The sequence below is a fragment of the Urocitellus parryii genome, chromosome X (assembly GCF_045843805.1).
Source record: "Urocitellus parryii isolate mUroPar1 chromosome X, mUroPar1.hap1, whole genome shotgun sequence".
Classification (NCBI taxonomy): domain Eukaryota; kingdom Metazoa; phylum Chordata; class Mammalia; order Rodentia; family Sciuridae; genus Urocitellus; species Urocitellus parryii.
In genome coordinates this window covers 90,326,890-90,340,337 of record NC_135547.1, presented here as the reverse complement: position 1 = coordinate 90,340,337, position 13,448 = coordinate 90,326,890, and the positions used below count along the sequence as shown (strand labels likewise).

Sequence of the window (13,448 nt, the reverse complement as noted above, 5' to 3'; positions counted from 1 at the left end):
TAGCATGATATTCTCCAACTGGATGCATTTACCTGCAAATACCATAATTTTATTCTTTTTTTTAATGCTGAGTAATATTCAACCGTGTGTGTATATACCACAGTTTCTTTATCCATTCATCTATTGAAGGGCATTTAGGTTGGTTCCACAATTTAGCTATTGTGAATTGAGCTGCTATAAACAATGATGTGGCTGCATTACTATAGTATGCTAATTTTAAGTCCTTTGGGTATAGACTAAGGAGTGTGATAGGTGGGTTAAATGGTAGTTTTATGTATATATTTATGTAATTATTGAGATCTAAATAATCTACATAAAGTGCAACATTTTTTTTTTGTACCAGATATTTAACCCAGGGATGCTTAACCACTGGGTAGCATTCCCAATGCTTTTTAATTTTTTTGTTTGATACAGGGTCTATTTTTTTTTGGGGGGGGGGAAGTTACCAGGGATTGAACTCAGGGGCACTCAATCACTGAGCCACATCCCCAGCCCTATTTTGTATTTTATTTAGAGACAGGCTCTCACTGAGTTGCTTAGGGCCTTGCTGACTTGCTGAGGCTGGCTTTGAACCTGTGGACCTCCTGCCTTAGCCTCCCAAGTCACTGGAATTACAGGTATATGCTACTGTGCCCAGCTAAAGTTCAACATTTTAACGTATGCAATATTATGCTTTTTAGCATATTTATGAAGTTGTACAGCTATCACCAGTATCTAACCAGAACATTTTCATCATCTCAAAACAACCCTGAGCTCATCAGCAGTCATTCTTCATTGTATTTCCCTCCCCTACCAAATCCTGGCAACCACTAATCAAATTTCTATCTCTATGGATTTGCTTATTCTGGACATTTCACATAAATAGAATCATGCCATGTGTGGCTTTTTGTGTTCTCCTCCTCCTCCTCCTCCTCCTCCTCCTCCTCCTCCTCCTCCTCCTCCTTCTTCTTTTTTGTACCAGAGATTGAACTCAGGGGCACTTGACCACTGAGCCACATCCCCAGCCCTATTTTGTATTTTATTTAGAGATACAGTCTCACTGAGTTGCTTAGCACCTCACTTTTTGCTGAGGCTGGCTTTGAACACTCTATCCTCCTGCCTCAGCCTCCTGAACTGCTGGGATTACAGGCATATGCCATGGCACCTGGCTGTGTTTGTCTTCTTTAAGTATGTTTCCAAGGATCATCCATGTTGTAGCATATATTAGTACTTTATCCCTTTTTATGACCAAGTGATATTCCATTGTATGGCTATACCTCACTTTGTTTTGTTTCTGTTTTTGTAATACTTGGAATTGAACTCAGGGTCTTATGCATGCTAGGCATGAATTCTACTAGTGAGCTACATCCCCAGCCCTTTTTGCTATTTTGTTTTAAGACAGTGTCTAAGTTGCTAAGACTCCCCTAGAACTTGTGATTCTCCTGCCTCAGGCTCCCAAGTTGCTGAAATTACAGACATGTGCCATTGTGCCCAGCCTCATTTTTTTACATTTATTAATTCATGGATATTTGGGTTGCTTCCCCTTTTTGGCTATTATTTATAGTGGTGCTTTGAACATTCATGTAAAAACTTTTGTGTGGACTCTTATATAGATTTTAAAATAAATTTTATTAACCTTAAAATATTCATCAAGCATTTAAATTGAGCATGTATTGAAGTTATATATTAATTTGAAAAGAAATTAAATCTTCATAATGTTATCAGGCACAGTTTTGTGTACCTATAGTCTTAGCTTTGGGAGGCTGAAACAAGAGGAGTCCTTGAATTTGGGGCCAGCCTGGATAGCATATCATGACCTTGTCTCAAAATCTTTTTTTTTTTTTTTTGGTCCTAGGGATTAAACATAGGTATGCTTAACCACTGAACCACATCCCCAGCCATTTTTATTTATTTATTTTTTAAAATTTGCCACAGGGTCTTTTTAAGTTGCTTAGGGCCTAGCTAAGTTTCTGAGGCTGGCTTTGAAATTGCAATTCTCCTGACTCAGCCTCCGATTTGCTGGGATTATATATTCATGCCCAGCCTCAATTTTTTTCATAATATTTAATAGTCTTGAAATGTGTTTTCATTTATTCATATAATGTTTTATACATTTCAATGGAGTTTTAACCTTTTCTTCAGAGAGGATTATTTAGACTAGTTTTCTGTAGTTATATGACAATATTAACACAAATCCTAAAGCTTTAAACAACCTTCTCGGCTAGGATTTGGCTCAGTGGTAGAGTACTAGCATGCTGAAGGCCCTGGGTTATATCACCAGCATCACAAAATATACAGTACATACAACAAACATCTCAGTTTTTGTGGTCAGGAACCAAGGTATGAGTTAGCTGGGTTTTCTGCTCAGGGTCTCACAAGCTGAAATCAAGATGTTAACTAGGGCTCCTGTGTCATCTGAGGCTTGACTTGGGAAAGGATCCACTTAGAAGCAGAATTCAGTTTCTTGCAGTAATAGAATTGAGGGCTTCAGTCTAGGTGGATGTCAGATGGAGGCCATCTCAGCTCCTAGAGGCCAGCCTCTAGTCTTTCCTACTTAGGTTTCCCGTAGTGGCCACGTGCTTTATCAAAACCGGCAAGGGAGTATAAGTCCCCTTATTTTAACCTTATTTTTAATTTAATTTAATTTTTTTTTTTTTGGTATGGGGGATTGAACTCAGGGGCACTTAACCACTTAGTCACATCCCCGGCCCTATTTTGTATTTTATTTAGAGACAGGGTCTCACTGAGTTGCTTAGTGCCTCTCAGTTGCTGAGGCTGGCTTTGAACTTGCAGTCCTCCTGTCTCAGACTCCCAAGCCTCTGGGATTATAGGTGTGCACCACCACACACAGCCAGGGCCAGTAGTCTAGAGGAACATCTAATCCTTTCTTGATTTTTAAATTTAATTTAATTTTACTTTTTTGTGGTGCTTGGGATTGAACCCAGGGCCTTGTGCATGCAAGGCAAGCACTCTACCAACTGAGCTATAATCCAGCCCTCAACCTTATTTTTTAATATAATCACCTCCACGTGAGCACATACAGTTAGTCACAATTGGTCATGCACACATTCAACAGCAGGGGATTATGCAAAGACATGATCACCAGAAGGTGGTGAGCATGGGAGCCATCATAAGTGTTTGTCCATTATACCATTCCTAGGTGTATAATCATCAGGTCCATAAAGGGATGTGGATAAGGATTTTCATTGTCTGTTGTTTGTGATACCCAAGACATGAAGACATGAATACAGAATCAATGGATTAGATAAATGTTCAATCATATGGCCACATCTTTCTCTTCTTTATTTATAATTTAAGCCATGTCATCATATTTTGTCTTAATTCCCAAACAAAATATATTTATTGTTTTATCTAATTCTAACATTCATTGTAACATTCTTTTCAGACAACAAAGCATAAAGGAGAAAGTACAAATCATTGATTATCTCCCCACCCAGAAATAACTACTGCCAATATTCTCAACATTTTTTCTTATGGAATATACATATATTTTATTAAAATCTTATTTCCTTTGATGTATCTTTTCTATTTTTAAAAATGTTTTTAGGTGTCAATGGATCTTTTAATTAATTAATTAATTAATTAATTAATTTTTATATGCAGTGCTGAGGATTGAACCCAGGGCCTCACAAATGCCAGGCAAGTGCTTATCACTGAGCCACAACTCCAGCCCTCTTTTCTATTTTGTGCTGAGGATTGAACCCAGAGACTTGCACATGCTAACTAAGCACGTGCCCCAACACTGAGCTAAACCCCCAGCCCCTGATGTATCATTTAAGTGGCTTGAAATTCTTTCTGGAACAATATATGGACACAAATTTATATAGGTATCTATTTATAGAAAAACAAGCATATACTGACAGTAAATTAAGACAGAGGCAGGAGGATGTTGGAGAGATGAATACAGAAAATAGCCAGCTAAGGAGAGACAGATGGGGAGAAGAAGACAGCAATGGGAGTATAAAGACAGAAAGAAATGCAGAGAGCCATGGAGAGATTTAAAAAATTCGGGTGAAGAGACAAGAAGAGGATGGAAAGGAGCATTTCTTGAGCTCCTACTGAATATCATTCTTATTAAACCTTAAAAGTCATCCTAATATTGGATTCACTAGAAACACTCTTATTGCAAGTCAGGGCTGAGCATGGAGAACTGAGCTGTCCAGGGTCACTCCACCTGGATGGAACCCATCTCTTTGTAAAAGGCCTGGCCCACAGGAGACAGCTCATAGCTGTTTACCCAGTAAACAAAGTCCATCTCCTCAAGAAGGCAGAGGTGGGGACCAGCCCCCATTTCACTCCACTGAGTTAATTTTCCCTGTCTGCTAAGTCAACTGCATGGTCTGTTGCCCTAGCAACTGCCCTCCAACTGCCATGGTAACCGCCAGCACAGGCTCCAGCTCTCCACCTTGCCCCTTGGGTATTTCCATGGCGATGTGCGGGATACAGAAGCTGCCAGAGCCCTGAGGATGCGCGTGCGTAGAGTGGCAGGACCGGGTGGGCAGGAGGGGGCCTGGATCCTGGGCGTGCGCAGTCGCAGAGCACCGCAGCTGTGCCCCATAGCCCGGCGCTGCGCACTTGCCAGCCAGTTCGCCCGTCCGGAGCCCGGCTCGCAGGGGCAGCATGGCGGGGTCGCCACTGCTCCGCGGGCCGCGGGCCGGGGGCGTCGGCCTTTTGGTGCTGCTGCTGCTGGGCCTTCTTCTGTTGCCCCCCGCGCTTTGCGCGCGGCCGGTAAAGGTGCGACCCCAGTCCGGAGTGGGGTGGGGGTGGGGAGAAGGATGCTGCGGGCGATGGTCAGTGCCACATCCTTGCTTGAGCCAGCTCTAGGGATGTGAGGAGATCGTCAAGGGTGGTCCAGGCTCCAGCCGCTGGTACATGGGAAGGCCAGAATGACACACTAGAGACCAGATTGGGTCTCTGCGTGTGGCATTTTCCTGGGCTCTGCCAGCAGCCGCACCCTGCCCATCCCACCGCAGAACAGGCCAGGCCTTGTGTTGTCCCGTCCTCAGAATGTGGCACTGGCATGGCACTAGGGAGAATTCTGGCAGGGTGTGCACGTATCGGCAAGTGTGCATGAGATGTGATGACAGTGGTGTGGGGGTGTTTTAATATGTGAATGTGTGTCCTTGGGTTTGACAGCTTCTGAGGATCCTGCTGAGTTGCGTGATTGTGTAGCGTGTGTGATACTGGAGTTGCTTCTGGGACATTTTTTGTGGGTGTGTGGACCTGCTTTCTCATTGACACCGTGTGTGTATGTATTTGTGATTCCTTATGTGTGATGGCATGGCTTTATGGGCGTGGTTTTCTGTGTGCTTGAGTGTGTCTGCATGATTTTGTTATTTCAGAGGAGTGGGTCCTGCCTCTTGGTGTGCACATTCCATCTTGGTTCTATTGAATTGAGTGCCTGAGATTTTGTAGTAATGTTCATGAGGCTGTTTCTTTCTGCTTCGTGGAGCTGTGTCATTGCGGAGAGAGGAGCCATGATGTCTCTGCTGCTTTGTGTCTTTAAGGGTGGTGCATGTCCTTGCACCTGTGTGGCTTGGAGAGTGTAACTGCATGAGCAAATGTAGATGTGAATGTGTGCTGTAATTTACATGTGGATGTAGCAGTGTTGGGTTGCAAATGTGACACCTCAAGGGTTGTCAGTTCATGTGGGGTGGGGGAGACTGTGATTACTGGTGAGTAATTCCCCTGGGGCTGAGGGGTGGTGGGCACCAACCAAGAGCTCTTGCAGCAGCTTCATCCTTTAGCTCTTTATGTCTGAATAAGGATGGAAGATTTTTAATATTATTAAATATTTTTATATTCAACAATATAGCTAACATATATGTAAAATTGTAAAGAATAATGATAAAATAACCCATTGCATACCCACGACACAGCTTAAGAAATAGAGTATGACCAATAATAGAAGCCCCTATGTGTCCCTCCCCTGGTGTCTTTATCCCCCCATTCATTATCGTGTATTTTCTGTCCATTGATTGCTCATCACATATGTATATATCTCTAAACAATTTATTTTTTAGTTTTTCCTGCTTTAGTACATCATAAAAATGGAATAAAACTGGGCACCTGCCTCCTGGTAGTCACTAGGGGTCACTAGGAAGTCCTTGAGTGCCTGGTATTCTCAGACAGTCTGCAGCGGGATTCTGGAACTTGCCTTTTTATTTTTTCTTTATTTTCTTTTTCTTTTGGGTGCTAGGGGATTGAACTCAAGGCCTTGCACATGCTAGGCAAGTGGTATACCACTGAGCTACACCCCCAGCCCAAACTTGCCTCTTTAAAAAGAAAAGTTGGCTCTACTTTGGTGCTGAGATTCATTCGTATGGAGGTGTGTAGTTATAATCCACTTAGTTTTTTTTTTTTTGCTGCATAATATTATGTCCTATCATGCATCTATATGCATTCTCAATAAGTCCGTGGACAATTGAGTTGTTTCCAGGTCTTTTATTTCTCCTCCCTTTCTCCTCCCCCCTCTGAGGATTAAGCCCAGGGGAGCTCCACCACTGAGCAACATACCCAGCTCCCCCTTTTTCTTTTTCTTTGTTCTAATATACCCAGCCCTTTTTGTTTTTTATTTGAAATAGAATCTCACTAAGTTGCCTAGCCTCCACATTTATGCTATTACAAAGTGCTGTTGTCATCTTTCACAAACCCATGTCCAATAGTATATGTGCAAAATGGGTCATAGCATATACACTTCTTTTTTGACGTTGCCAAATTGCTCTTCAAAATTATTTTGCCAATTTAATTCCCACTAGAAAAGTATGAGATCCGGTCTCCAGCCGCCCCAAGGCAAGTTCTGAGAGTCAGGAAAGCAGAACTGGGAATGGGTCGAGGGGTCTGTGGTGGTCTTAAGTGTGTCTAGAGATATTTGGTAGGTCTCTTGTGGCCTTGGAGGTGTTTGGGTATTTGGGAGGACTCGTGGCTTGGTGGATATTTAAGGGTCCACGGAACCCCCATCCCACCCCCGGGTGGAAGTCCCAGGCCTGATGGACGCTGAACAATATCTTCTCCCCAATTCATCTTCCTGCAGGAGCCCCGCAGCCTGAGTGCAGCGTCGCCGCCGATGACTGAGGCTGGCACTCCCCGCCGCTTCCGTCGGTCGGTGCCCCGAGGAGAGGCGGCGGGTGCGGTGCAGGAGCTGGCGCGGGCGCTGGCGCACCTGCTGGAAGCGGAGCGTCAGGAGCGGGCTCGGGCCGAGGCTCAGGAGGCTGAGGATCAGCAGGCGCGAGTTCTGGCGCAGCTGCTGCGCGTCTGGGGCTCTCCCCGTGCCTCTGACCCCCCACTGGGCCTGGACGACGACCCCGACGCGCCCGCCGCGCAGCTTGCCCGCGCTTTGCTTCGCGCTCGCCTTGACCCTGCCGCCCTCGCAGCCCAGCTTGTCCCCGCGCCGGCACCCGCCGCTGCATTTCGTCCCCGGCCTCCAGTCTATGACGACGGCCCCACTGGCCCAGATGCTGAGGACACTGGAGATGAGACACCTGATGTGGACCCGGAGCTACTGAGGTGCTGGGCAAAGGGAGGGTTGGGATGGTCATCAGCCTCTTGGGAGAGCGGGGACTAGGGACTGTGGGGCCGCTTCATCCCGTGGAGGCAAGAACATCGAAATCCTGGGGATGGGCAAGGGTTCTGGTGTCTTAGGAGGGAGAACTGAGATCCTGAATGTGGGGCACAGATTGAATGGTAGGTTGACTTCGGGTCCTGGGGAGAGACCCTGATCGCCTGTTTTCTGCCAGAAGAGGGAGGCGGGAAGTCATAGTTTCTGGTACGGGAGGGGAGGACCTCTTGTCTCCTGAAAAGCTCTGGGCTGGGGACCCTTGGGCGAGGAGGGATCTGGCAGTCTGAGGTTACAGGGTCCCGCTGTGAGGATTGCGGACACAGGCTTACTGCATTCCTCTTGGTCCTTAAGGTACTTGCTGGGGCGGATCCTCACTGGAAGCCCAGAGCCCGAGGCTGCGGCTGCTGTCCCGCGCCGCCTCCGCCGCGCGGCAGACCAGGATCTGGGCCCAGAGGCGCCGCCTGAGGGTGTACTGGGGGCACTGCTGCGCGTGAAACGCCTGGAGAACCCCCAGCCCCAGGCGCCTGCGCGCCGCCTCCTGCCGCCCTGAGCTCAGCCCACAACCTGTGTCTCGGAACCCAGGAGTGCCCCAGCCACCTGGACACAGGACTCACCCTGCCAGCACGTTGAGAGCAGCTTACTCCTCCAACCCCAAGATCCCCACCCTGGCCCTACAATAAACAGGATCTGAAGCAGTTGTTTGTCTGTGACTGGCAGTTGCTAGGGGCTTCCCCTAGACAGGGCAGAGGGACTCTTTCCCTGGGTCCTGCACTTTAGAGATGCTGCCTACTCAGTCTGTGCTTCTATGCACTGAACAGTGGCAGTATATATACAAAGACGGTTTTCATGTGTATTGTTTGCACTGAGGTGCAATCAATGTACCCAAAGCAGGGCGTGGTACACACAGGGCTCCCCCAAATTTCTTTTTTTTTGGGTACCAGGGATTGAACCCAGGAGCATTTAACCACTGAGCCACATCCCCGGCCCTTTTTTATATTTCATTTAGAGACAGGGTCTCACTGAGTTGCTTAAGTTGCTGAGGCTGGGTTTGAATTGATGATCCTCCTGTCTAAGCCAACCAAGCTGCAGGGATTACAGGCATGCGCCACCACGCCTGGCCTTCCCCAAATTTCTTGAATGAAAGAATTCCCATAATTCAAGTATCATTCTACCCAGTCTCACTCCCACCCACATAACACTTGGCATGGAGGCAGCTTTGAAACCTGAGAACATTTTAATTTTGCACAAAAATCTCTCAATTTGACATAACATAGCCAACATTAGAAACCCCCGTGTTGCCAAAAAAAAAAAAACCCTCACCAAATGAAAGTTAATTAAAGTGTGTCCATCTATGCCCATTACACCAACAGTGTCCATGATACTAGTTGATAGGGGGTGTCTCATATCAAAGGAATCATCACCCTGGCCTGTGGGAGAAGCCATCTTTCCAGACCTATATCTTCAGGCCACAGAGCAGCCACAGCTGCACATGGCCTTCTGGTGCTGGGACTTCTCCTCACATGACACTGCCATGGCCTTCTGGACCCTTTGGATCTCTTGGATGAGCAGGGAAAAGGCTTCCTCCACACCTTGCCGGGTCTTAGCTGAGGTCTCCACGAATGGGGCTCCCCAGCTTTGAGCCAGGGCTATAGCAGCAGCATGAGCATCTCCAGTGGTGGTCACAAGGTCACACTTGTTGCCCACCAGGACTAGGGGTTGGGGGTGGCGAGGACTCCAGGTGGCCCATATCTGCTGCAGCTGGGTCAGAGATGAAGGATCATCGAGAGCAAAGACACCTAGCACACCATCACCAACTGCCAAGCACTGGTCACGCAGGGCCCTGTGAGTTTCCTGCCCTGCAGTGTCTAGCACATTCAGAATATAGCCCCCACGGTCCAGGGCCACCTCCTTCCAGTAGGAATCTTGGATGGTGGGGTCGTGGTCTTCCACAAAGCACTGGTGGGTCATCTGGATGGTCAATGCACTCTTGCCTACGCCACTTGCACCCACCACCACCGCCTTGTACTCAGGCAGTCGTTTGCCAACACCCTTGCGGTGTGACCAAGCCTCTCGACTCTCCTTTGAGCTGGGGTTCCATGTGCCCAGGCCCAGGTCAAAGACATCAGGCTTTGTTGGCAGTTCCATGCCCCAAAACAGGCAGCTCAGGGAAGAGAGAACAGCAGGCTCTGTCAAGTTGGAAGAAAGACAACAGAGGATATGAGGCACTGGGATATCTGGGTGTCACTGAATCAACATTTGGAGTGCCTACTGTGTGCTGATTACTTCCTAATATGCATACATTATTTATGTTGGTCTCCCCCCCTTCTTCCTCAGAGAGAATCTCTGTGAAGGAAATATTTTTCCTTTTTTTTTTGGGGGGGGTGCTAGGATCAAACTCATGGCTTCACCTAGTACTGGGTTAACTCCTTAGTGCCAAGGCAGAATTTTCCAAATAGCTTTACTGAGGTACAATCTACATCCTGTGAAGTTCCCCCAGTTAAAATGTACAGTTCAATGGATTTAGCATACTCACAAAATCATGTGAAGTTTAGAACATTTTTGTTGCCCAGAAAAGAATTCCCATACCCATCAATAGTCCCTACCCATTGCTGAGGGAGGACAGGATTTTGTTTATTTGGGGTACCATTGAACCCCACCCCAGGTCAATGCCTGTCAGGCAGTAGTCTGTTCAGAATATCCCCACCCTCAAGGGGTTTATGTTCTAAAAGGGCATTATTATCTAAAAGAGAATAAACCAAATAAATGAGGGAAGTATGTAGCCTACTAACCATTTTCTTTAGAATTTTAGTCTTATTCTATATTGCTGTCTATAATTTCACACTGTTATCTGACAACAATAAGATAAATAATAAGTAAAAGGAAAAGTAAAATGTATTTCAGTAGTAGGTGATCACCATGCTGAAGGTACTGGATTAATGTTAGGCATTTTTATTATTATTCAATGTCCCATTGTCTAACTAATGGATTTTCCTGTATGTGAGGCATTGTGAAAAGGCACAGAACAAAACAACACCCAACTCCTGGCCCAGGGAGCATTAGACTCTAGCTGTGCAAGGCAATAAACATGATAAATAAGGAAACTGTCTTGCATATTAGAGGGGGATAGGCACACAGCAGGTGCTCAATTTGTGTTCCTATTAATAGCAAATCACCATTAACTCATTGAATGAACCTCCACTTCCGGTTTGGGAAGCTCCCTCAAAATGCACCATGATGGCTATTACCATAATTTTCTCTAAAAATCAGGGCAGAGTTTGGGGACGGTTGCTCCACATTTCCCTGGGAGTTTTAGCGGAGTTCGGGATTTGGAGGGCGAGATGGGGGAGGGATGCAGAACGTGGAGAAAATGGTCGCTTGGAAGTGCTTGCCCAGAAAGGGAGGGGGGCAGGATGAGAAAAACAAGCAGAAAATGGAGCTTTGGGGGTTCACTCTGGGAAAAGAAAGAGGGAGAAAACCCATGAGGACAGATTGAGGGGAGGGAAGTAAACAGCAGCAGTGGGGAGGCTGGAGATGGTGGCAGAACCAGTACAGGTAGGGAGGAGATGTCAGGTTTTGGTTTACTCTTGAGATGGAACTGACTTGTTTTTTACTTTTTCTTTTTCTTTTTTTTTTTTTTTTTGTTTTTTTTTTTTTTTGGTGCTGGGGATTGACCCCAGGGCCTTGTGCACTCGAGGCAAGCACTCTATCAACTGAGCTAAATGCCCAATCTGGAACTGACTTTTTTTTTTTTTAGAAAATTCAGAATTTATTTATGCATAGGGCCTATCTACATCACACCCAAACAAAGATGTATTGTCCACTGAAAACCCCATTTGCCTTCAGTCCCTCCATCTATGACATTCTTGGAAGTTCAAAACAGTCAACAGTCTGGACCTGTGTGAGTGTGTGTGTTATATATATATATATATGAATATATATAATTATATATATAATAGGTATGTGGTGGAACTGACTTTCTTAAGAGATTTAAAGGCAGGGGATCAGGCAAGGACGTCTCCGTCTCCAAGATTGGGGCCTGAGAAGCTGGAAATCTGGGGGTGCCACGGCCAGCGGTGGGGGAAGTGTGAGAAGAGCTTCTCCCTCTTAGAGATAGCGCTGGTGGCTTCAGTACTGACCCCTAAGTGCGGCACTCAGTAGAGGCAGGGTTAGCTCAGAAGTGCCCACACTCATCTAGTCTTTGCGACTAGGGGGAGGTCGAGCTTAGGGTCACCCTACCCATCAAATAGATGAGGAAAAGCGAACTCATAGAAGCGAAGGGACAGGAACTGACCCCAGGTCACACAGACCCATGAGAGGTGCTACAGAATGGGTTTTCAGCCTTTGGCTTAAGTAACAGAGCCACTTGCAGTAGGGAATGCCATCGGAGTGTCCCCAAAGGGTCCTTGAGACCCTTGGAGCCACCTGCTTTGAGCTGCTGGGATGCGCTGCCTGGCCTCGCCTTGCCTTGTTGCCCTAGGAGGGTGAGCGGAGGGGCTGTGCGTGCTGGGTGAGGGAGACTGCTGGGGTACCAGGGCCCCCTTGCAGGACTAACCTGGACAACTCGCCCAACCATGCACTTTCCTTACTTCCTTCCTCCGAGTGAGGCAAGGTGCAAAGCCCTGAGCGGGGACAGATGAGCCTAAAACGTTTTCCTCCCCGCATCTCTATTTTGGGCTCAGCTTGCATGGTGGTGCCCAGGTGCTCCTTTTCGTACTACGCAGAGAAGAGGTCCTTGCTTTTGCAGCGCCACAACCGGCGCTGGGTGCCGGGAGCAAGAGGCTCACTCCCCCAGGAAAAAGAACCGCAGACAGGGAAGGGTCCCCTTTAACCTGGCGCTGGAAGACTCCAGCCCAGGCCAGAGTGAGGCTGTGGGTGGGGGGCGCGGACGGCCGGCTCACCTGTGTCCTGGAGAAGCGATGTGCAGGGAAGCTGCGGGCGGATCTGACAGGATGGTCTGGGGGCCAGGCTCCCCGACCCCCAGCAGGGAAGGGGCGGGGGCAGTGGGCATGCGCAGCCGCCCTCTCTCGACCCCCCTCCCACCCACCCTCAACCCCTGCACCGCCCCCACTGCTGTAGCCACTGCCCGGGTCAAACCTCGGGCACCTGACACCTGGGCGTGAAGGCGGTTCTCCAGGGGTACGATGCGGGAGGCCAGGCCTCTCCAGGTCCCCCCCACCAGCCGCCGCCGCCGCCGCCGCCGCCGCCGCCGCCACCACCACCACCAAGGGTCCTGCCTCACCTCTCCATGGCCTCGCCTCCGTTTGGGATGAGTCTGTGTATGCAGGGGAATGTCAGGGGTTGACCCTGAAGGTGGGATTTTGTATTTCTTTGGGGCCAGGTAGTCTGTGAAGTGGCTTTTTGGTAGCTCTGGAGGGGGCTGGGTCCTTCCCCCAAGGGAAAGACTTGTAGGGAAGGGGTTATTCTGTCTGGGGAGAAAGAACCCAATTTGAGATGGGTGTGCAAGTTATAAATTTCCTAGACTCCCTTGCAGCTATGGCAATCATAAGACACAGTTCTGACCAATGAGATTTATGGAGGGGTTTTGGGGGTGGCATCCATTAATATTCTTACAAGGGTGTTGGCCCAAACTGCTTGTCCTTGTTCTTTCCTCTTCTTTTTGACTAAGTGGGCCTCTGATGGTCATCTTGGGATCAGAAGATGACCATGAAGAGATGTCTAGAATCCTTGGCTAAAGCAATTCTTACCTTGGGTCAATGGCATACTTTCTGCCAGGGTGCTACCCATGACTACCACATCCAGTTAAACACGAACCCATCCCCACACCCACCAATTAGGCCAGTTAGACAGATGGGGAAACCTTGATTTGGTGAAGATACATCCCGAGAGTTATCTTCTCAGCTGAAGGCACTGGCTGTGAGGCCTCTATTTC

General features: G+C 47.6%; 2 protein-coding genes across 2 annotated transcripts; one reads left to right on the top strand and one right to left on the bottom strand.

Moving 5' to 3' along the window:
* The first annotated feature begins 4,620 nt into the window (after nucleotides 1-4,620).
* Pcsk1n (proprotein convertase subtilisin/kexin type 1 inhibitor) lies at nucleotides 4,621-8,108 on the top strand. Its single transcript, XM_026406770.2, has 3 exons — nucleotides 4,621-4,734; nucleotides 7,034-7,506; nucleotides 7,910-8,108. The coding sequence occupies exons 1-3, from the start codon at nucleotides 4,621-4,623 to the stop codon at nucleotides 8,106-8,108; spliced, it is 786 nt and encodes a 261-aa protein (XP_026262555.1).
* A 911-nt stretch (nucleotides 8,109-9,019) lies between these two features.
* Nucleotides 9,020-9,703, bottom strand: Eras (ES cell expressed Ras). Its single transcript, XM_026406680.1, has one exon. The coding sequence runs from the start codon at nucleotides 9,701-9,703 to the stop codon at nucleotides 9,020-9,022; it is 684 nt and encodes a 227-aa protein (XP_026262465.1).
* Nucleotides 9,704-13,448: the final 3,745 nt, after the last annotated feature.